Source organism: Manacus candei, unplaced genomic scaffold (assembly GCF_025592945.1).
Source record: "Manacus candei isolate 608988 ecotype Guabito, Panama unplaced genomic scaffold, ASM2559294v1 h1tg000028l, whole genome shotgun sequence".
NCBI lineage: Eukaryota > Metazoa > Chordata > Aves > Passeriformes > Pipridae > Manacus > Manacus candei.
Window position 1 is genome coordinate 7,490,327 of NW_026138076.1, and position 24,978 is coordinate 7,515,304.

Here is a 24,978-nt window from a genome sequence, read left to right on the forward strand (position 1 = left end):
TATAAAGCTAGTTACTTAAGGTTAATTGAGATATAGATAGTCATTAAGGAACAGAAAGATGAAGAGAAACCCATATACAGAATCTGTACATGCACATGCTGGTTCATTAACAATTTCATGTTTAAAAGACAACCAAAGGTGGAGCTGCATATACAATGTACTATGCACATTGCTGCTTTTCAGAGTTACAGAACTACTGAATACACAAAAACAAAGTAAGAGAATACCATACTGATTAACTTATTTATTGCTTTGACAATAGACTATATTTGACAATACATTTAAATATTGCTTTGACAGTACACTAGGATCAATGCTGTACTTATGTGAATCCTGCATTAGCTTAAGAAACATGTTTCTCAGTGCAAGCAATATTTTATGTATCCTCATTACACCTTTAACTTCCAAAATGCTGTTTTGCATGCATGGAACATTCAGGAATTTTAGGAACAGTTACTGAAGACCCTAATGAGAGGTAACCAAGAAGAGTCAGGAAAGAGAGTAAAACAAGTCTTTTATTAAAATTTTGTACGCTCTGAACAAAAAGAAAAATTGAAAAGGCACTTCAAGATTCACTGCCAACAAAACTGTTGGTTGTAATCTCATAAGCTATGAATGACTAATGAAAGGACTTTGGATGTCTACATTAAGTTTTCCTTAATTTTTTATGTATAGCTAAGAGGTTATCTGTTTCTCCAGGCCTGTCCTCTGGAGGTTTCTATTCCCAGTGCGTTCAGTCAAAAGTTTTGTCTCTCTGTCGCAATCTCCTCATACTTTCTACTGAGCTACATGCTCAGTAGTTTCATAAGTTATCTTGCCCTCCCATTCCCCGTAAATTTTACAGTAGATTTATGTACAATTTAGGTAAGCTTTAAAATCTGTTTCCAGTATTTAGCAATGCTAAACACTTGTTTAACCAATGACTACATTCCTCCCTAGAAGAATTAAGTTTATTATTTATTTAAAAAGGATTGCATGTAAGATTCTTCTCTTTGTGATATTTTTTGTACTTTCTGCAGTCAAATTCACATGCCACTCATTTGTCCTCCTGTTTATAAAAACAGGACCATTTCTATCAAGAGAGGCCTACCTCAGAACAAATAACATGAAAAGCTGAAGGCAGCAAAGCAGGAACCTAGTTTGGCTTTCTACCTGACAAGACTGTTTAGGACATACTAGCTAATATCTCCCTCACTTTCTGAGCTACAAGAATGTCTTGAATGAACACTAGTTTTATCAAAATCTATTTAAAATAATTACATTCCAAAGTTTTGGTTAGGGTACACTGGCGAAATATCTCACCATCTCTAATCAAACCATTATATTCATTTCATAAAAAAATCCCCAAACCTGAACCCCAAAAAGACTCCATTCATCTTTATCTACAGTTTTGAAGCAGCATAGAAAGACAATACTTTTTTTTTGACTCTTTCTTCCTATTGCACAGTTGTCCAAAATCAGATTATTCAAGATTAGCCAGTTGAAAAAAAATCATGCTACTCAGAAATGCAGACTTTTAGTTATAATGTAGGCCCAATAAATATACTGGTGATTATATCTTTTAACAGCTACAGTATCACCTGTGCTAAATGAGTAAATGTCCAAGTTTCTTAGGAACCTCTCACCCTAATCCAGAACATATTTTATTCTGTGGGGCTAATGTCACTGCAAATTTTTATTTCAGCTGTTTACATTCCAAATTTTGAAGCAATCTGCATATGCAATCTGCCACTCAATTACCTGTCAGCAGTGCAAATTACATTACTACCATTTGCAAAAATTCAACACCCCCATAAAAAGGTTAAAAAATTTCCTACCTTGAGTTTCTTTCTTGTTCACCGCATTATCAGCTTTATGCCTTTTCTAAATCAAAAATGCACAGTGGTTAAAGACTTCTGTTGATAAAATAAAGCTTTCACACTTTCAATAAAACCCCCATCTATTACCCCCTCCCACTCTTCTACTCAGTAAACCAACTAAACATTAAACAGGACTATTAATTACTTGCATAGTTATGATCAACAGGAAAGTCACACCGTGTTCCAGGCTAATTGTGTTGTACTAGAATGCCCTCTCACGTGGGCAATCACTATCTAATCAAGTGCTTTGGAAAATTAATTTAAATATAATTAATTGGTGTAGGTAAGCTTTTTGAACAGAGGTACAGAATTCATGCCTTTGAAATACAAACAAAATCAGAAGCAATCTTGTAAATTGAAAGAAAAATAAGTCAATCTACTTGAGAAATTTATTGCTAATAAAATGCTGACATGACTCTAAACTATCACCTCTTAAAAGACCACCTTATCACTTTGCAAAGTTGAAGTATTATTTTTTTACTAGATTTTCACAGATTATCAACAGATTCTCCTTTCAAAAACATGTCTGACTGAACAGATATATTACCCTTGATCAGTGGGAAAGTATAACTTGACCAAAGCAGATGTCTATTTGCCCATAGGGTAAATCTCCTCCAGTTTGAAAAGCAACAGTTTAATGTCAGTTGCTTTCTGAGTCATGATGGGTGAAAATCACTGGAAACATCCGACAATCTAGCACTGCATGTCACAAATTTTGCTAGCACTTTTGAAGCATATATGGGAAACATATGCTGTTCATGAATAATGTCTTTTGCTAACATCTTTTTCTTCCTGGGATTTCATTCCAAAAAAAGAAACATTTGGTTCTTGAGCTAAAAGTCTTATCTGATAAGCATATTTATTGATATCAATATATAGGGTTCCTATCCAGAAGCTTTAATATTAGATGAAGATTACTATTCCCGGAGATCCTAGATATCTCACTGTGCAAAGAAACAGAGAGATAACGAAAAGTAAAGGTTAAGGGAAAATGCTGAATTTTTTTTTTTTTTTTTTCACTATGCAGCAAGTGGTCAGTTTTCCCAGGAAAAAACAGTAAAGCTGTATCACTCTTAGGTATCTCTATTTGGTAATGAGAACTTTATTGGTTTAGCTGATGTATGCAAAACCCACTAATTCTGATTGATCCCTGTCTTGCCCCACCACCACGCCAAACCACACACTTCATGTTGCAAAGAGCAGATGGTAGAAATAAATGACAAAAGAAAAGCGACTGGATGAGACAGTTTTAAAAAGGACACTTTGTACAGTAGCAGCAGCTTCAGTTTTATATTTGCCTAGACACTGACAGATGGTGTAAGTCTGTAAGCATTAACAGCAGAATGGTTAAAAATATCTGAAAGAACATGAATTGATTTTATAGTTTTTTTTCAAATGGGGTTTTGTTTATGTAAAGAGAAAGCAACAAAGGTATTTAAGGAGAAGCTGACTATAGGAGAGCAAAAACTAGAAATGACAAATAGAAGAAAAATATTTAATGGAAACCTCATTGTGTCTTGCAGGACCACTCAACTCTATGACCCAGGAGCTTGATAGAACCCAGGTGCCTGTACCTTACCTACCATCAATTCACAGAGGTAGCTGAGGAAAAGACTGAATGGACTGTATCAGCAAGAAAGGCAGCATGTGACTAGCCACTCTCCATTTCAAACCTCCTTTCCAGCTCCACATTCTTCCTCTTGATCATCTTTCTGCCCATACATTGTAATTCTGCTCAAATGCAACAAATACAATGCTCTCAGGGAGCTTACTATTTGTGTGCAGGGAAAGATTATGCTACCTGCAACCCTTTCCAAAACTCAAGAGAACAGCCCACAAACAGGAATGTTACTCCTCTGTGGACAGGGCACTTTGCCATATTATATGTCTAATGCCTTGTCCTCCTCACAACATACCTGCAGAACCAAAACAGAACAAAAGTAGATAAAGAAATTCTTGGCATCTAGAGTGATTTGGCAAATCATCAAGACTAATTCCTTAGATACAAAAGACATCAACTAAAAGACTCAGTTATTTTAACCAGTTAGATAGATAGGTTCCATCATATGCTTTTTGTGGAGAGAGGACAGGAAGGTACTCAGAAAATCCCAACACCTTTTGTATGAAGTGAAACAGCGATTGAAATTCCTTTCTCCCCCCTCAAAATAAAATAAGTAAGAATGAACACTTCCATGTTGACAATGTCCCAGCTCTTTTAAAGTTCTCATTCAACGCAAGAAGAAAGCAAAACAATCACTTACAACAGATATTGACTGGAAAGAGCCTAGGAAGCCTGGCATAGGTGGAGGCACTTGCCTAACAAGGACCAGCATTTTATGTCTGTTCCAGGCCACCAGGAGTCAGCAGATCACACTTAAGACCAAGACATGAAAGACTAACAGTAAATTGCAGCAGACCAGAGAAATGGGAACTGAGCAGGCCTTTTCCTCTTGCTGTCTACAAAACCATGCAAAGTCACAACAGGAAAACTAAGGATTTTATGCATGCGACTTCAGAAATAAAGAGATGCTTGGACCTGGATTTGACAGCTGGGGAAAATCCATTTTTAAAACTTCAAAAACTACACGAGTGACCTGTACTCATTCATCAAAATATATTAAACCAAATAGATTACTATTTTTCTAAACACAATAAAGTGAAACATTGTAATTTTAGTAGTAAGCTAAAGGACACTTTTTAGAAAGGTCCAGGAATTACTTTGTTGGGAAATAAAAAGCCATCCAGTGTACTGACTTTACGTGGTAAGGTTCTGGTAGCAGTGGGGCTACAGGGGTGGCTTCTGTGAGAGGCTGCCAGAAGCTTCCCCCATGTCTGACAGAGCCAATGCCATCAGGATCCAGGACGGACTTGACACTGGTCAAGGCTGAGTCCATCAACAATGGTAGTAAAGCCTTTGAGATAATGTATCTAAGAATGAAAAAAAAGTTATTGTGCAGAAGTAGTTATGGCCAGAGAAGAGTGGAGTAAGAATATGGGAGAGAAACAACCAAAGTCAGTACACAAGGAGGGGGAGGAGGTGCTCCAGACGCTGGAGCAGAGATCCCCCTGCAGCCTGTGGTGAAGACCATGGTGAAGCAGCTGTGTCCCTGCAGCCAATGGAGGTCCACAAGGGTGCAGAGATCCACCTGCAGCCCATGGAGAAGACCTGTGCCAGAGCAGGTGGACGCCAAAAGAAGGCTGTGACCCTGTAGGAAGTCCACGCTGGAGCAAGCTCCTGTGGCCCCATCAAGAGAGGAGCCCACACAGGTCTTCTGGTGGACTTGTGACCCTGTGGGGCACCCATGCTGAGCAGCCTCTTCCTGAAGGATTGTACCCTGTGGGAAGGGACCTATGCTGGAGCAGTTTGTGAAGAACTGCAGCCTGTGGGAAGGACTCAGGCTGGAGAAGTTTGTGGAGGACTGTCTCCCCTGGGAGGTACCCCACGTTGGAGCAGGGGAAGGACTCCTCTCCCTGAGGAGGAAGTAGTGGCAGAAACAACATGTGATGGACTGTCTCCTTGAGATGCTGAGGGGCAAGGAGGTAGAGAATCGGGAATAAAATTAGGCCCAGGAGGGAGGGCGGTGTGGGTGGGGGGGGAGGAAGAAGTTTTTAAGATTTGTTTTACTTCTCATTATCCTGTTCTGATTTTGATTAGTACTAAATTCAACTAGTTTCCTCACGTTGAGTCTGTTTTGCCCAGGACAGTCACTGGTGAGTGATCTCTCCCTGTCCTTATTTCAGCCCATGAGTCTTTTAATGTATTTTCTCACCCTTGTCCAGTTTCAGAGGGGAGTGATAGAGTGGTTTTGGTGGGTACCTGGTGTCCAGCCAAGGTTAAAGCACCACAGGAGGACAAGTGAAGCTGCTTGAGACCGTGCAACATCCTGGATCCTCAACAGAATTCCAGACGGCTTATCTATTTTTGAAAGGTACCTTAACTGAAGATTCAAAAAAGTATTCTGGAAAGATTTTTTAATCTTACCTTCTTCAATGACTAAAGCCAGAAGTTCCCAGAATTATTCTGTAAACGTTAGTCTAGTCTCTCCTTCACAGAATGAGTTAAAATCTGTCTCACAAGTATAAATAGCGGGAGTAAAGGACTTTGCTCATGGAGGAAGGAAAAAAAATAATTTTCTAACCAAATAAATATTTAACAGTTATTTGGTTTTAAAATAGATTCCACTTGAGATGAAGTCAGTAGCTTCCAATCTCCTTTTAGCAGAGTCCTTGTTAAATAGAAAATTGGCAGTATTCTGCACTTGACTGGGTTCTGTGGAGTCTTTGGTTCTAGTTCACACTTCAAAAATATGCTCGTACTTCATTAATAAAAACTATTTGACTAGAAGCAATCTATATAATAAACACAACAGTCACTGTTCTGTCATGCTATTGCCACTTGTATATACAGTAAACACACTTCTGAATTGTAATACCATATTTCTAAGATTTCATCTTCGGAAGTAAGTACCTTCAGAAGCTTTCAAAAGCATCCAGAAGGCAAGAATAGGTCAACACAGAATTATGTAGTAAAATTTCTCCAATATTATAAATGAAAAGCATGAAAACTATTTAAAAATATTGCTATTAAATACTTACAATATCCTCTATTATCTCCTTCACTGCAGCTACAGCTAAAATAAATAAAAGAGGAACCAATGTTGTGTAGCGGCCTGTTGGTGATACATCTGGTATTTGCTATTAAAAACAAAAGAGAAAGAAAAAAATTTTTTGCACTGCTGGTTGAAAACACATTTTTAATACAAGAAGCAGCACTTCCTGAGCAAATAACGACAAGAGAATTCACTTTTAGACATGGTGCTGATTATTTCCAAGAGAAGTTTACTGTCTTCTATTCAAAAGCAGCTGATACCATAGAAGAACATTTGAATTTTAAATAGTACAGTGTTCAATGGCACTATTTCCAGAGGTTTTAGTGTTTGCAGATAATTCACCTTCCTTTTCTGTGTTTCAAATTAAATGAAAACAGTTATTTACAAAACACAACTAATTTTGTCAGTTTAGATTTTTGTTAGAGTGGATGCTAGTCCAAGGTATATTTGCTTCTTTACAGTTATAATATCTTATGACATATTTTGTATCATAATAGATATTAACTGACAAATTTCAAATAACTGCTTTCTGCCAGTCTACTGTAAAAAACCCATTTTCGTTATGAAGGTATGGCCACAGATGATGCAAGCGACTGTATACTTTAAAATAAATGATGAGACAATATAGCTACTTATATGATATACACGGATGCTTATCTATAATTATTTTTATACTGACTAGAGTTCTTAATGGCAACATGGATAGTTGAATGGATTGCTGTCTTAACAGACTCATAATGGGTAATGCAGTGTGATGACAATGAGAACTCTGCAAGAAGAGTTCACTAACTAGTGGTGCCTCAATGCAGTTAGAAGACACACTCAATTTACCATAAAATGGTCTGAAAAACAGCCAATGTTACTTATGAATTATATAAATTTCTTTTTGCTACCGCCACATTGTACTTCTGAAAGAAAACAGGATGTTATACATACATAGCATATGTATGTATGTTCCAGACCACATTTTTCAAGGAATTAAGTGGAAATGGGGCAGGAAGTTACTGTTGGGCAAGTGCCTATGTGTTGGCTACAAAGGAAAGGGATCTATCACTTCTTCAGCTATTCCTATATCTTCATTCCTCCCTATATGTATGTCCAAACTCCCATTCCAATTGCATGTTATTTTCCATACAAAATACTAAAGCAAAAGGGTCACCAGCCTGTACTCTGATTCCATCACCCCGTATCCCTTTCTCCTGACACCGCGGTCTCACTGGCAGCCTGACACGAGAAAGTGGGCTTGAAAGTCCTAACATTCCAGTTCCTAACACTCCCAACAGCTACCTGCCAGCCTCTCACCCAGTCATGCCAAGTCTCAAACAGCTTCTGAAACCTCATATTTTGTGTCATTAGCTTGAGGTGCACAGTGGCACCACAAGGAACCGTGCTGGACCACTGGATTAGCCTGAGATGCCAGATGGGGTTAGCAGATGTTTATTTAGAAGCCACAGGCTCACAGGCAGAAAAACCTAATGAAACCCTGAACCTTCTTCCCCCCTAGAAAACAGTGTAAGCTACTTGTGCAGATGTATCCTAAGAAACTGCCCCAAGCACTTAAAGCAGAAGCAACTTTCACTTACAGAAACATCTGAAATGAGGGAGAAAAAAGTACACATGGTAGTTTACGTGTCATTTTTCAGTAATATTTTTTTGATACATGGATCCCTAACACAATGACCTTCACAACCAACAAACCAACACATTCTAAAAAAGGCATTAGAAATTATGCAGAAAATGTGTTTTTATCAAACATGTCTGAAATGCAGAACTAGTCAATGGTAATTATGAGTGCACCTGACCACAGTTAAATTTTCATTCATTATCAACTAATGCATCCAAAGAATAGTATAGAAAAAACCACAATCCACTTTATCAACTTGAACTACTACAAAATTAAAATATTCTGATAGATGTGCAAAATGTTAGGTACTTCTTCAAAAAAGTCCCAGTAAGATGGATCAGGTATTGCACTTTACAAACACACTTAATGAAGCTACAGTGGTGGTACAGAAAAGACTGTGTATTCCCTACTAGCTAGTACACTGACCAGCTGGTATATGGGAAATAGCTGCTACAGTACTGGACTCCACAAATGGGTTTCTTTGCCCAGCCTCAATTTCAATCCTTATGTCTAAGAATAAATGATCATTTCTCAGCTGCAATTCCTGTCCCTCAAAACAGTCTACAGGATTAAAATTCATAAAGTTCAGGTTTTTAGGCAGTACCCTCCATCAGAAGAAATGCCAACTACAGGTAGCAGTTTTCTGTGTATGCCAGATATTTTTAAATAGAATTTTCCTGTTACAACAGTCTTTTTCACCCGACAGTATTTCAGCTACACTTAAACTGCTTTACAGAAAAATCTCTGTGTGCATTTTTTTATCTCCAAGGAGTAAATAAACCATAAACCCAAACATTTATTAAAGGTACATCTATACAATACAGTTATTCTGAGAGGCCAGCTAGCTCAGAAAGAATGGTACAGGAATCTCAGTATCTCTGTAAAACATTGTCTATGGTATAAATGTTCTCTTAGCAAGTTTAAAACATTGGAATCTTATTGTTGATCTTACCTGAAGTAATGCAATAAAAAGAAAAAATGCATTAGCAGCTCTTCTGAACTGGGAATAAAGGAACCTTGGCAGGAATGTGATTATGTTGTACTTTGCAGTGCTGAGAGAAAGAGACAAAAACACATGCTTTTATTACAGTACAAAAATTTCTTCAAATGTACTCTTTTCCTATCAGTTACACAAGCTTTCAAATGAAACAGAAGATTCTGTGATTCCTGTGCTAGTACACACATTTGTTTTGGCTAAAGTGAAACTAAATGACTTCCACAGTGACATCCTGCAGATGTCCATGAACTGGCTCACCCAGGGAAGCTCCTGCCACCCACAGAGACTGTCATGAGCTGCCCTGTTAAGGTAAGAAGGTCTCTCCTCATCTCAGCCTGCTCCACAGGAAGCAGTCAAGCTCTGCTGCCCTTCAGTTACAGGCAAAAAGGAGAGGAAAAAAAAATAAAGGTTTGTTAGGAGTCAAGCAATTACACTGCCCCTGCTGAGGGTGCTGGCAGGGCAGGCACCTACCTACCTTGTCTGGACAAGGACCCTACCCTGAGGGTTATGGCTGGCAACTGCACAGTGGCTCCAGATCAGACAAAATTGTTGGGGAAAGAGGTGTAACAAGCGTAACGAGGAGGGTGCAAAGTCAGGATTGAGGAGATGTGGAGTTTCTGTGCTGGGTATGAGTTTGCATGATTCAATGCAAAAAACCTAATAACAGGATCAACTAACTTGAAATGGTGCATTTAAGAAATAATTTAAGTTAAAAAATCAGTCAAAATACATAACTTGTACCCTTCACTGAATGGAAAGTTCGCTTTTTTATTTTAAACTGACAAATATTGGATATTAAGTGTGGTTTAGCTAGCCTGGAAGAAGAGAATATAATTTATCCTAGGGTAACAATCTTTGCTAAGTCATCATCACAAAATGCTTGAGTTCCCAGGTCTTTGTCAGCCTTACATCTGTTTAAGAACAGATTGCCACGGTCTAAGGTCGTAAAACAATAAATGTGAAAGTAACATGCCAAAAACTTATGAGTAAAAAACATGTAAGAATATTTTAACTCCTTTATAAGTCAGTAATATTTAGTTTAACTTTGCATAAAACAGTCAATTTAAAGAGGGAACGAATGTATCCTGCAAAACAGCTCAACACAGTCAAGTAAAAAGCAAAAGACAGAAAAGACAAGTTGTATACAGCACCAAACAGCATTATAAAGTTTCTCAAGGTCGTGGAAAATCCCATCACATTATTCTCCATGTCTACAAAATTTCTGCACATTATCAAAGGTACCTTCAGAAAACACACCTACTTGGGACACAGATATTTTTGCCATTCATTTCCTTTGAATTTTAACAACAGAACTGAGGATGTTATCAGATCTGAACTTATATTACTTATGAGTATTTAGTGTATGACTTGAAATTCATCAAAAGCAAACAAAAAACCCAACATAAACCATCAGCAGAGCCCCTAAAGCCTGAACTTTAAATTCAAAACTAGTTTCATAAGCAACCACAGCATCTTTGTAACTGGCTGACTGAAAAAGACAAGCGTTTCCAAAGCACAAACAATGCTGTGTTTAAGTGCAGTACATTTGCATTGGAATTCAGCTACCATGAGTATGTTCAAAGATGAACTGAACAGAAACCAGAAGAAATAAACCGTCCTCCAGGGACATGCTGATGGTGCAGCTGTAAAACATCTGTACCTCCCCCACCACATTCTTAAAAATTCAGAAGGTCAGGTTTGTAAGTGAAACAGCTCTACTTGTCTCCTCAGTTCACTTCATTCTCCCTGTCAGAGTCTAAGATTGTAATTAGTGGTCAGAGGAAATGACAGAAGTGGAATAAACAGAATCTTTTTGGTTTTGTTATGAAACATGCAGTGTTCCAGTGTTTTTGTTAATACCTGACATGATTATTGCAGAATTTGGTTAGCTGGGGCTGATTGATGAATATAGTTCTCACTTCCTCTTGATCAGCTAGGGAAGTTTTTTCTGAAACATCCTCTGTCTTCTCATAGCCTGTAAAAACACAGCATGATTTTACATATAAAGAAATTTAAATACACAAGATTCAAGGCAGTTCAGGTCACAAAAAAAGACATCTGTTGCAAATGTGAACTCAATGTATTTGCATTTCTCACAAGTAACGACCTCTGAAAAAAACATAAAAGTTTTTCCAAATATAGTCAAGAGGCTTAGTAAAAACCTACACCCTCCACCCCTGCAATCCTTACCTTGCAAAGATAACTGAGAGTGGCCCAATAGTGAGACCTGCCAGCTCCGTCTCATGAGAGAGGGCACATCCCTTCGCCCATGATTGCATCTTATCAAATCCCAGGGACTCATGTATTGCCAGCTTGTTTAAGCGTTCCCTAACCTGGTCCTCCTCCACCAAGATAAGCCTTTCTTGTTTCAAACTTTTCAATTGATATCAGTAACCTGTGGATCCTGAAGGCTGATCTTATCAATAGAGACTAAAGGTGAGAAGACTGTGTCCTTTGTTTCCAAGTTTCTTCTCTTGCCACATTCAGCCTGCAGATCCACGTTTCCCACAGTCATCATCTCCTGCTGTTACATCTGAACAACAAGAAGGGCTTCTACAAGCCACTCACAAGATTAAACCCCAGGTGGGCTCTGACTTCACTTGCTAAACCCATCCTCCCTACTCCTCTACAGCCATCTGTCCCTGCTTTCACCTCTTGTATGTTCCCTTTTTATGTTTGAGTTTTGTCAGGGACTCCTTGCTAATTCATAGAATCATAGAATGGTTTGGGTTGGAAGGAACCTTAAAGATCACGTAGTTCCAACTCTCCTGCCATGGGCAGGGAACCTTCCAGTAGATCAGGTTACTCAGAGCCCTATCCAACCTGGTCTTGAACACTTCCAGGGATAGGGAGTCCACAGCTTCTCTGGGGATGGGTTCAGTGCCTTACCACCATTATAGTAAAGAATTTCTTCCTCACACCTAATTTAAACCTACCTTCCTTCAGTTTAAGATCTTGTTGAAATTTATGAGGTCCGCACAGGCCCACCTCCCAAGCCTGTTAAGATCCCTTTGGATTGCAACCCTTCCCTCCAGCATGTCAACCTCACCACTCAGGTTGGTGTAGTGGGCAAACTTGCTGAGGGGGCACTGAGTCCCACTGTCCATGTCACTGATAAAGATGTTAAAAAGTGTCAGTCCCGATACCAACCCGAGGAATACCACTTGTCACTGCTTTCCACTGAGCCATTGACTGCAACTCCTAAGGGAGCAACCATCTACCCAATTTTTTTATCCACCAAGAAGTCGATTCATCAAATCCATATCTCTTCAGTTTAGAGACAAGGCTGTTGTGTGGGACAGTATCAAATGTCTTGCTTCATGCAATCCTACTGCCACCTCTCCTTGATTTCTTGCTCATTGTGATGGATCAGTCTCGAGCTGGAAGGACATGATTCCTGGAAGCTGTGGTCTCTAAATTGGGTGGTGTCATTGGTTAATGAGATACCATTCCTTTACTTGCTACAAATTTTCTTCATGACATTAGCCAGATTATTCCCAGAGAAGTGACATCACTGTATTAATTTTGTGTGTGCCTAACTTGAAATAGTATTATCAGACTCACTGACATTCCCAGCACTTGCCTCCACTAGCCAGTGAAAGCTGAGCTTTGTGCATATTCTTCTACAGACGCTGAGGAATCTTGTGCCAACCTGCATCCCAACTTTCATCTGTAAAGGAGGATGGTAAAGTATTCTTCTGTCTCAAGGCTTTTCACTAATGTTTTATCAACCACTCAGCCATTACACTGAAGATAACAGGCGTAAGCAGTCTATTCAGGCTGGAGCTTGTACAGTAAAAACAGGTATGGCATAAACCAGTCACCATAAAGTTTTAATGTGATACCAATAATCTGAGTGTGTAATAGCTGATTATTAAATAAACACTGTTCATTCTGTATGCCAAATGAGAAAAAGACACAAGAAAAAAAACCTCTGTTATAATGCAACTGAATACATTAGAATGTATAGCATGTCAAGGATAACTGAGGCTGTACCTGAAAAATTCAAGCTTATTTCTAGCACGTTCTATAAATCTTACAAACAGATTATGCAAAATCCAAGTTGTCCTCCAGTTCACTGGCCCACTACATTGCCTCTTACCTATTATACCCAGAACATACATTTCAAACACTAAATTGCAAGATCAAGTCTCCACACATTGTACAAAGGCTCAGAAAAACTTCTAATTTCATGCCATTTGCCATTCAGAATGCACAGACTCTATCATGAGAGAGGAAATCCACACTACTACATTCACCCACTGCAATTTCTCTATTTTTTTCCTTTCAATTCACCCAATGAAAGGCACACATCCAACACACTTCTATTCAAATTTCAGTATATATATCTCAAGAGGTTTCTTCAGAAGAAGGGCAGCCAGCCCAACAGACTGGCCCACCTGAACAGGTGCCCACACAACACTCCTCGACTCAAGGAACCACACAGGTGCATGTAGCAGACCATTTCCTGTCCTTGTCATTACCTCTCCTTAGAGGGACAATCATCATACAACTGGCTATGCACAACCGCCAGTACACAGTTCCATAAATAAATATCCCTGTAAGAGAAATCGATACAGGTACACCTTTAAGACAACTTGGTTTCTAGTTGAATGAAGGTGAGCATACCTTCATTCTGAGTACAGTACACTCATTGCCCAGTTGCTCCATGAGGGAGCAAACACAAGACATGGCTCCTGTGAGAGTACTTAGGTGGAAAAGTTGGAAACTATTGTGTCTAAAGTACCAATGTAACCTGATCAAGCCCAGGAAATAAGGAGAGTTTGCGCATTTGTGGAATGTACAACTTTAATTTTAAAGCATTCATTTAAAGACTGATGCGAGTATAGGCCTTGAAAACTGGCAGAAATAGAGTTAAACCAAATGTTAGCAGGCATTAAGTACTATCTACTACCTGTTTGTTAAAAAGACTGCCAAACTATAGACATGTATTTTCATATCTCTGTATTATGGCATTTATTTTTTCTTTAATCAATATGAAAGCAAAGAGGTGCTGAGGAACTTCATAAACATTCACTATCTCCCCTCCTACTGCCTTGAATTAATTTTTTTCAATTTTCATCTAAAAAGAAATCTTAGGAGTTAAGTTCTGAGCTTCATGCTTAGCCTTCTATACTCTGCAGCTTTAGCAAAACCAGCCCTCCTGCCCCAGGTGTTATGCTACCTTGAAAGTTTTCAAGGTTACACATATCCCATCACCTCCCTACCTACTCTTTAGAATTTATTCACTAGAGTACCCACAGACTTGACTGACACACAAAGCTCAGTATCTAGAAGATGACATTTTCTTCCCTGTTTGTGTGAAATCACCCAAAGGAGGACCACAAAGATAGTGAAAGGTCTAGAGGGGAAGCCATAAAGGAGTGGCTGAGGTCACTTGGTCTGTTCAGACTGGAGAAGAGGAGACTGAGGGGAGACCTCAATGCAGTCTACAACTTCCTTGTGAGGGGCAGGCACTGATCTCTTCTGTCTGTTGATCAGTGATAGGACCTGAGGAAAAAGCACGAAGTTGAGTCAGGGTAAGTTTAGGTTGGGTATTACGAAAAAGTTCTTCACTCAGATGGTGGTTGGGCACTGGAACAGGCTCCCCAGGGAAACGGTCACAGTATCAAGCCTGACAGAGTTCAAGAAGTATTTGGACAATGCTCCTCAGACACATGGTGTGATTGTTGAGGTTGTCCTGTGCTGGGCCAGGAGTTGGACTTTGATGATCCTTGTGGGTCCCTTCCAACCCTTCCAATGCAGAGTATACTATGATTCTATGAATTTGTATGAACTCCGCCTATTAATCAAATAAGCAGAAGCAGGCCTGTCATAAAAATATTGCCTACAAGTAACGACAGGGAAAAATAAAAGCATACTCATAATTGAAAATGGAAAGGAAATTTCATCAGATCATCCCTTGGTGGAAGTAGCTACACTTCTCATAAAGGTGCATTTGAAAACGATGCATTTAACACACAGGAAGAATTAAAAAGTTGGTTGCCCTTCTGTAATCCACTAAAAGGTTCCAAACCAACATTACCAAAATGTTCAGAAAGTTGACAAACAAAATAAAACCCTCAATTACAGAATCAAGACAGGAAGAATAAAAAGACCACAACACATGCACAGACAACAACAAAGCATCAGTCATTACAAAATTCTGAGTATGAAAAATCTGTGTGAAGAATGAAAGTAATAACTCAAGATGAAGCAGTCATTCTAATCTCTTAGAAAAAAAGTGTAGTTATTACTACACAGTTATTACTAGAGATATTAAACTGATGTCAACCTAACTTGCTTCTTGCCTGTTCATTACACTAAACTGTAAGAAAAGCATTGTTCCAAGGCTTAAAAATCAAAAGTAGCATCACTCATTTTGGCCTGAAAGCTGCAACAATTTAAGGTCACAACAAATTCTGAAGTAACTCTTAGTAATAATTTTTAAGTCTTATAACTAGCAAAACAGCAATTATCACAGATCAGATAGGAACTGTGATGCTGTACTAGTAAGATCTGCCATTCAGAAAGAAGAACAAATATATTCCAAGACTTTTAATCCTCTGCTGTGGCTTGCAGCAGTTAGTATTCAATCAGATTTAAGCTGTTACTTAACACACAGATGAATTATCAAAAAGATTCTATGACATATGTTTTTAGGTGTCCCCACTGACAGAAAAGCATCTAACTTGAAAAAAGTTGCAAGACAGAACTTTAAAAAGAATAGGAAACGCAAAGACGTCGTACTACTCTGACAATTTATTATGTAGAAATGTGAAGTTTCAAAACTAATTCCCTCTTAATATTCAGAGTCAGACCTTCTGCTCATGTATTTTATTATTTTATTATTTTATGTCCCTACAGGGCCAAAACCAATTAAAAATGTGCTTTAGTATCAAGGGATTTCAACTATTACCCTAATCAAGAAGTTCATTTAAAAAGCTGTTGCATAATGTAGAATGACCATACACAATATTTTGTTCTGCAGTCTGAAAGCTATTTGGTAGCAGGACATAGAATTTGGAAATTATTGATGGATAAGCACAAATCACCACAAATTTAATTCAAAGTCATTCAATAAATAACTGAGGTTTGTTTTGGTTAAGAATTTCCTTCAATCTGTTCAATATTAAAAAACGGAGGTAAATCATATGCAAGGGTGGGAAAAGGCAAGAAAAAATTTGAAACAGAATTGTTGTCAATTCTGAAAATATGGAGACTGGGTAATTATTTCCCAGGGTACAAGCTGTACCTGAAAAAAATATTCAGAGAAAAATGTGTATTTCGCATAGAATACATGTTTTCAGTTTTGCCAGCGAAAGAATATCTTCAACAACAAAGTCCAAATAAATAAGTTACCAATGAAACAAATAAACAACAAAAATCCCCCACACCAACTCGAGCTTCTTCCAACAAGAGAGCCTATTGAAGACCATATTTTGTTTCCAAGAATAAATCTGGAAGAAGAAACTCTCTTCCAACACACAGTATTTGCAGGGTTTCTTCCTAGGCCACTTTTGATTAAAAGTTTCTAAATTAGTAAAACCACAACAGTAATTCTAAAGAGTAAACACTGTCCAAATATTTTCCATTTCTCAATTTTTTTTTTTAGGTAGGATAGTTTAACCCTTTCAGCTTTTGTTCCTTAAAACAGTCTAATTTTCATTACAAGAAATGGACAAAAGTACATACAGATAGACAGTAATATGGAAATAAAGGGGGAGGGGGAAAAGAAAACCCTCACCCAAATAACCAGAACGATTTTAACTCACTAATTAAACTAAGTGCTGTGGTTTAACCTGGCAGTCAGCTAAACACCACACAGTCACTCACTCACCTACCCCAAGTGATGGGGATAATCAGAAAAAAGATAAAACTTGTGACCTGAGATAAGATAGACTAATAGGATCGGAAAATAATAATAGCGATAAAAAAAATACATAAAACAAGAGATGCACAATTGCTCACCTCCCGCTGACCGATGCCCAGCCGACTGCTGCCAGCCCCCGGCTAACTCTCCCCCAGTTTTATTGTTCAGCATAATGCAAAATGTATGGGATATCCCTTTGGTCAGTTGGGGTCAGCTGTCCCAGCTGTGTCTCCTCCCAAATTTTTGTGAACTCCCAGCCTCCTCCCCGGCAGGGCAGTACAAGATGCTGACAAGTCCTTGATGTAGTGTAAGCACTGTTCAGCAACAACTAAAACATCAGTGTGTTATCAACATTATTCTCATCCTAAATCCAAAACATAGCACTCTAATAGCTACTAGGAAGAAAATTAACTCTATCTCAGCCAAAATCAGGACAGTCAGTTTGCTAGCTCCTATTCCTGAAAATGTGGCACAGTTCCAGGAGGGAAAAAGAAGATGCCTTTGGAGTTATTTGTTGTAATACCGTGACAGACCTTCAGTGACAAAACAGGCAATGGGAACCAGACCCATCAGTCTGTCCTTCTGAGGAGTCAGAGCATAGAAGGGAATTTAAATGACCTGCTTGAGCCTGCTGGTACCACTGAGATGGCTAAGCCTATTCTAGAAAAAAAAAGACCAAGTTTTTTCCCTGTTGTGGAACATAGGGATCTCAACATAGTCTGCAAAACAGACTTGGCAGAAAAAAATCAGACACAAGTGACTATAATCAGTACTACATCTAGTAAAATGCTATATACTCCTCAAGACCATGCATAGAAATACCTAAGGATATATTAGGCACTACAAAAACAGATAGTCTTACGAAGACAACCTGATGACTAGTACAGAATTTCAAAACACATTCCTTCTTCATGTGAAAGTCATCTCATCTTGCACAAGTTCAGCTTCACCTTGTTTTCGTACAGGCCTTTACCTTCACTAACATGAAGAAGGAGTTATTACCTACTGTTTTTGGTAGACAGCAGCATGGCATCTCAAATCTCTACCCTTTCTAAATGACCTAATATAGTTCCCTGAGCTCCACCAACACACAGAGTAAAAGGATTAATGCTTCAATCTTTGGAGAAACCTAATAAGAACTGGCAAGAACAATTCCACTCTCCCAGAACCTCTCAAAAGAAAAAAAAATGCTTTGAATTACTTCATTTCATATTATTTAATAGATGCATATATTAACTGTGAAGCTATATATAGCTAAAATACCCACAGTCAGTTACTGTATTTAATAAAGCTTGATGTAGGTCACACTACTCAAAGATTCCCCATGTGTTTTGCAATTGCAGAATACATGACACCAGTTTCCTAAATTTGTTTAAGAGGGCCAGATCCTCTGTGCCTTGAGTAAGACTTTATTGATACACATACCACTTTTGAACTGTAGCATTTCCTAGGCTAATGGTGTGCAGCAGGTGTTCTTTGCAACAGGGATAATGGACACAAAAATCTATTAAAACAAGATTCTAAGCATGCCTGGTTCTCTTTTATCAGCCATGAAGAACCTGCAGAGGTTTGGAAGAACAGCTTACAATCAGCAGTTCCTTTTTATTCCAATTATTTTCTCTATGCAGGTAACATGTTGTCTTAGAGACCTTAGAACACCTAACATTTTTATTTTGCAATCATTTACAGACTGCAGTGTCAATTCTTCTGTGCAACTGTTGACCAATTCTTTGGAATGATACATGGGCACATCATTCTGTCAGTTTTGACTTGATTTCTTTTATCTGAGCATAACAGTTGACTTTTACTAATAAAAGTATTACTATCTCTTCATGTCACAACGAGATTAGTTCTGAGATGATGTCAAGACAGTCCAGCCTAATAAGGTAGTTCATGATCCATGGAAAAGGTCTCTGAAACAGAAATCAGTTGCTGCAGTGACAGGAGAGAAAAATGAGGTTTTAATCTCAAAGATACAATACAAAAATTCTAGAATAAAGAAAGTAATATTAAGCTTGTCTGTCAGATCCCCACAAGTCTCAGGCTACTCTAAGGAGTGGTCCACACCATAACAGCACTCATGGAAGCTGTTGCTTGTGATTACAGTATTACCAGAGACTTCCAAAGAACACAGAGAGACACTGCCAGTAAAAACTCTGCACTGTAGGTACAACTTCAGTGGAGTTCTCTGAAAGCAGCCTTATCATCACTTTGCACAGTGCTTATCTAAGAGACTTGCTTGATGGCCAGAGCTAGGGGTTTACAGTTCCCATATGTCCCTATCAAATGCTAGGGATGAGACCCACATTGCAGAGTGCTGAAGTTCTCTTTTTAGAAAACAGTAACATTTACTTACAAAGAACTGTTTAGAAATGCCAGCTACGTAGTCCAAATGTGTGGACTAACTAGACTTGGAAGCCATCTATCTCAAAAAGAAAAAAGGAAGAGACTCATTGATGTTGGTTTCATTGTGAATGATATATAAATAAACTAAATAAAAATAAATAAAATGAGCTAGTAAGTGTCACATTAATATAAGATTAAGAAAACAGTAACAGATTTCAAACTATTTTTCTTCAAGTAGTACCATGTACAGTAAAGTATAGTGTAAGTCTAACTCTACTGGTAGGATGGAAAAACCATCACATTATTTTGCAAAAGTTAAGTTTCTTAAAAGACATTTCATATCTATTTTCAGTCCTAAAGAAAGTATTTTTGAGAAGCCTCTTAAATTCTGTATTCAACTGTTTCACAGTCATTCAACCTTAAACAAATACACTGGACTATTTTTTTTCCTTTTACTGCAATTGCACATCTTAGTCAGTTACCTTTAGGGAACACCACATTTGCTCACAATAATCATTAGGAATCCTTTAATTAGATCATTTTTAAAAGAGCATCAATTTTCCCAATTTATTTATGCACTGTTCAGCTGGTAGTGAAAACCAACTGTCTGGAACAAGAATAAGTGGAAAAGAACTGAAATTAAGCACTGAAAAATTGGAAATTTAACTAGTCCCATTATATGCATTTACTAATCACTGTGAGTATAGCAGGATGGGTGCTCTGGTTGTAAACACATTTCAAAGGCATCCCTGGAAGGATGTACATTCTTCCTTTCTTCTTACAAAAATGCATTCTTCTATTTCTTTGCCAGCTAACATCTCCCAGGCAGAGGAAGAGCCAGACCTCCTACAAACCTCCTTTTGGGGGAGGAAGGCGTGTAACACAGTAAAACCAAAAAAGAACATCAAGCTAACAGCCTATTTGCAATCTATGTTTCTTCCCGCTTTTTCTAGCATTAAAAAAAAAAATCCTTTGTTTGAAAGAAGATACAGGGAGAAAGTTTTTGCCTCCTCATACAGCCAAGCAAAGAAAAAAAAAATCAACCTGATGTATGATTTAAGTGCGGGAACTTTCAGACTAGGGGATAAACCCTGCATACCTGCCTCAGGAAGTTGTGCCATTACTGGGACACTGCTACTGTTACCTACAGCAATCAAAAATCACAGACTGCTGTGTTGTCCCTAAAGGCTGCTGCTTTGGGGTCCGTGATTTCAAATTTTACTTTTGCATGCAATAAATCGTATGGTAATTTCATTGCAGTGGTTCTTTTCACAAGGCAGCTGCTGACACGTCCTTATCTGAAGGCTGAGCAATCCCACTCTCTCACTTAGGCACGAGACACCAGCACGGTACGAAGCTTCCAGGCACATACCCTGTATCAGAAACCTTTATTTCTGATGATCAGTGCACAGGTACATCCTACACACAAAAGAGGGATTCCAGCTTATTCCCGGGCCGAGGACCCCAGGTCGTCAACCACCGCTGCCGCTCGGGGCGGGCGGGCTGTGCAGCCCCGGGGAAAAGGAAACCACCGCTCGCCCCGAAACGCTGCAATCACCGAGGGGCAAAACGCTGCCCGGGGCTCACTGGGCATCGACATCGACTTATGGCATCGACAGCCACAAATACGAGACCTCCCGCAGAACACGAACACCGACACCGTTCACGCCCCAGCGCTGGGGTCGGTGCCCGCCGGGGGCGCACCGCGCGACCAGAGGCCGCGGTGCGGAGCCCGGCGGCGGCGGCACCACCACACCGGCTCCCGCCGCCCCCTCCCGGCCACGCAGCGCAGACCCCGCCGCGGGTCCGAGCCGAATGCTGACCGGAATCCCCGTCCCTCCCAGCGGGCGCGGAGAGGCGGGCGGCTCTTACCCTCTGCGCGGGAGCGGATCTCGGACACGGTTTTCTGCACCGCCGGCATCGTCGCCGGGCGAGGGGCGCTGGCGCGGACGCCTCCCTCCGAGAGCGCGCCCTGCACCTGCCGCGCTCCGGAGCGCGCCCTGCGCTCACCGAGGTCCGCGGCGACTGCGACGAGTCCCGACGGCGGCTCCTGCAGCCCGAGGCTCCTGCAGCCCGAGGCTCCTGCAGCCCGAGGCGCCGGGCTCGCCCCGGCAGCGCCTCTCCCCGCTGGCGGCGCCGCTGCTCACTGACAGCCGCGGCGCCCGCGCTCCGCGCTCGCCGGCCCCCTCCGGAACCTACCAACTCCTCCCCCCCCCCGCTTTCTTGTCCCGCGGCGCTCTGCCGCCATCTCCCTATTCCCCCGGGCTCGGGTTTGCCGGGTGGCTGCGCCTAAGCGGGCACCGGCACTACGGTGCTCTGTGTCCCGCTCAAGGAGTGAGGCGAAGGGTTTCCGACGCGCCCCCCACCCCTTGCGCGCGGGGAATGGAACGCGCCGAGCCCTGGGCCGCTGCCCGGCACTGGGGGCGGGTGGGGGAAGCCCCGGGGAAGGTCGGCCGGTGCCTCCGGCTGCGGGGGCGGGCGGGGACCCGTGACCGGGGGAGGGAGCAGCGGGGGCCGGGCGGGGCGAGGGGGGCCCTGCCAGGCGTGCGCAGCCCGGCGGCTCGGGCTGGGCAGGTCAGCGGGGCGGAGGGCAGCAGGCCCGGCGCGGAGCGTGCAGAGCTGCCCGGCCTGATTATGTGCAGAGCGTGTTCCTTCACTCCCTCGGTCTCGTACGCTGCTGAGAGAGGTGTAAACGGAGCGAGGGGCTCGGTAGGGGCCGGGAGGCGTTCATTCAGAGAGGGAATTTGAAACGGTGCTCCACAGCCCTCATTCCGTGGAAGAGAGGGTTGGTGTCGCGCTCTGTTTGACAGGCCGCCTCCAAACTCTCGCCCAGCTTTTTATTTTTAATCTCCCCTAAGTCAGGATGCCGCAGTTTGACAGCCGTGAGTCAGTGTGAATCCAAGCTCTCCTCCTGTGTGGGCTGTTGGAAAGGAGGTCCCAGCCGCAGATGCTTCGAGGCTGAGGCAGCAGCAGCGGCACTTTAGCTTCAAGACCGTGAGGGTGACACGGGGATGTCTGCAACAGGCTGAGCAATGCGGCTGCGGCAGGTTGTCCCTGTGCCTCGGTGAAAACAGGACGGAGAGGAAAATATGAAAGGTGATGGGATTTGGAGGCTTTCTTGGCGTAATTATGTTTTGCATCTGTTTCAGTCAGGCATGAAGCATACTGACTATCTAGGGGACAATGGAAGTTATGAAATGGAATAAAGCTACTATTGTCCCATGAATCTTGAGCGGGTTTGAGGCTGACGTGTCCATTAAAGGCCACCATTGTGTCTCCCAGAAAGTACATAACACAGATAAGAGATGTACCATTGCTGCTGATTTCATTATAGAGCATACACACATACTATGAGAAAATAAGATACATAGTCTTTCTTAATAGTAACAGAGTCAGTCTTTTTGTTTGATAAAATTGTATAAATTTAATCTACATAAATTGAGCAAGCAAAACATGTAGATGTGGTGCTTAGGGACATGGTTTAGTTGTGGACCTGGCAGTATCATGTTAATGGTTGGATTCAGTGGTCTTAGAGGCTTTTTCCAGCATTAAGGATTTTGTGGTTCTATGAAGCAATGCTTCATTCTTGGAGAAAAGTGAACCAAGAATTTGTTTTTCTTAAATGCCAAGCTCAGATATCAGGAAAGAGAAAGAGACAACTGCATTAGAAAATAAATGCAGTGGATTGCTTTCAAACCAGAGGCCAAAAAACCTTCTGGAGATGCTCCTTCAAAAGAGAATGTTTTTCTGCATCATCCTGTGCAAAAATCTGAGTGGATTGTTTGTGGTTTTGTTTTTGTGGGTTTTGAGTGTTTTTTTTTCAGAACCAGAAACAAAGATTGTAGAAAGATCTCTCTTCATGTGTTTTTACTGTTAAAACAAAATGCCTGGAAACAACATCCATTGCTCATTCACTTTTAAGAAATACTCAGTGTAGGTCAGTCAGCCGTGGGCAGTCTTTGCCAATGCAGGTTACTTTCTGCAAGAAACAGCTTTTAGTTTTCTGTTGAGATTCCACTGAAGCCTGAAGCAGTCATTTAGGAGACTCAACATTATCCATCCATCTCTCTCTCTCTCTCTCTCTCTCTCTCTCTCTCTCTCTCTCTCTCTCTCTCTCTCTCTCTTTCTCTCTGTGTCTGTGTGTATATATAAACCTCCCAGCATATATAAGGCCCTTTCATGAAAAAGGATCTTGGGTGATGGGGTGCTGGTTTGCAATTTGTAGCAGCTGTACTATTGTTAAAAGACCACAGTGAAACTGTGAAACTCACTAGAAATCTATATACATGCCAGCGAGCATGTGTTTCCCCCCAAATTACTGCAATGCTGATGACAAATAGGATTGCCACTTAAATCCACATTTGGATTACTTTTTATGTCTAAATTTGGGGTTGTTGGCTGTAAGATCCCTGGCGAGTGGTGCTTATTACTGATACCTTCGGGCAGCTGGAAGTGTACCTACTTCAGTACAGAAGATACTGAAACAATGCTGCCAAGTGTTATTTGAAATTCTGAATTTTAACAATGCCAACTATCCACCTCAAAATAGCAGAGTAACCAAATTTCTAGCTTTGTTGTTGAGTACTTTTGTGTACTCTGAGTTATCATGAAAGCTTAGTGTCACAATTTGTTTTTGAAAGAAAAAGCCTTTTTTGAATTTATAGTATATTTGAAAAAAAGGAGTAAGTTTATTAAATCTTACCATCACTTAAGAAATTCTCCAGTTTCACAGTGTTTATTCTACGAAGCCTCAATGGTAAGCTAAACATGTTTAACCATTTAGTTACACAACAGACAGTTCATCCAGATGCCATCCAAATATATGAAACTCAGCTGCTGTATTTCCTAGCAGTCCCCATCCACTTGCAACATTACTCCAGAAGCCCAGTGGCCTCTATCTCTTTTTCCTTCCCTGCTCTGAGATCTGCCTGCAGAACCAACTGGCTCTTGTATTTATTTCTTTCCTTTGGAAAACAAATGTATGAGCTTCATCTCTTCACCTCTTCTGTGGTAAATAGAGCCTATGTCACTCAAGCAGTTTCCATGTCCACACATTACTCTTCTAGTTTTATACAAACAGGTCAGGAAAGGCTTCTGCAGCTTTTTAAGCTGAGAGTATGCTCAGTTTACACTGAGAGTATGCTCTATATTTCAGGAAGCCAATATTTGGTTTTGGATCATCACTTGTTTGGAATATACATGACAGGACTGCAAAACAGAAGAAGCCGTCCAGCTTTCCAGCACAGGTGTAAATTAAATAGTATGGCTATATTCTGCTTTAAAGAGTAGATGACACCCTGGATTGAATTTGCTCTTTGATTTCCATGTGTATTTTGAAATATGTGGAAGCAATTTATTAGCGTTAATTTATTAGCATACACTACCTTTTGGAACAAAAGAAAACAAACCCCTTATTTTTTAAATATATGCTGAAAAATTGCATATCCATAGAGAAGAACAAGTTATTTCAGATGGAGAAAATGTCTTGTAATGACAGCTGAAGTGTTGAGCTAGTAAAGGAAAATTGTTAAAGGATACCCGTTTATTCAAAAGCCAAAATATACTACATCATATTTTGGTGGATTTGACTGAGCTGTGATGAGCCAGTCTTATCTCACCAGTACATCTCTAATGACCTTCAGTAGCATAGGCTACTTAACCCAACTGAA

General features: G+C 40.4%; 1 protein-coding gene across 7 annotated transcripts in view; it reads right to left on the reverse strand.

Annotated features, from left to right (window-relative positions):
• Window positions 1–21,407, reverse strand: part of ATP8A1 (ATPase phospholipid transporting 8A1) — a 115,665-nt gene extending 94,258 nt beyond the window's left edge. For 3 of the 7 annotated variants that reach the window (XM_051789936.1, XM_051789935.1, XM_051789937.1), the window contains exons 1-5: window positions 21,182–21,405; window positions 10,951–11,065; window positions 9,046–9,145; window positions 6,456–6,554; window positions 1,818–1,863 (exon numbers count right to left, since the gene is read on the reverse strand). In XM_051789936.1, coding sequence (XP_051645896.1) covers window positions 1,818–1,863; window positions 6,456–6,554; window positions 9,046–9,145; window positions 10,951–11,065; window positions 21,182–21,230 — 409 coding nt within the window. In that variant the 5' untranslated portion in view covers window positions 21,231–21,405. Of the gene's footprint in view, window positions 1–1,817; window positions 1,864–5,676; window positions 6,382–6,455; window positions 6,555–9,045; window positions 9,146–10,950; window positions 11,066–21,181 lie in introns of those variants that run through there. The other 4 variants (XM_051789938.1, XM_051789939.1, XM_051789941.1 and 1 more) reach the window with 4 other exon arrangements.
• Between the last annotated feature and the right edge of the window lie 3,571 nt (window positions 21,408–24,978).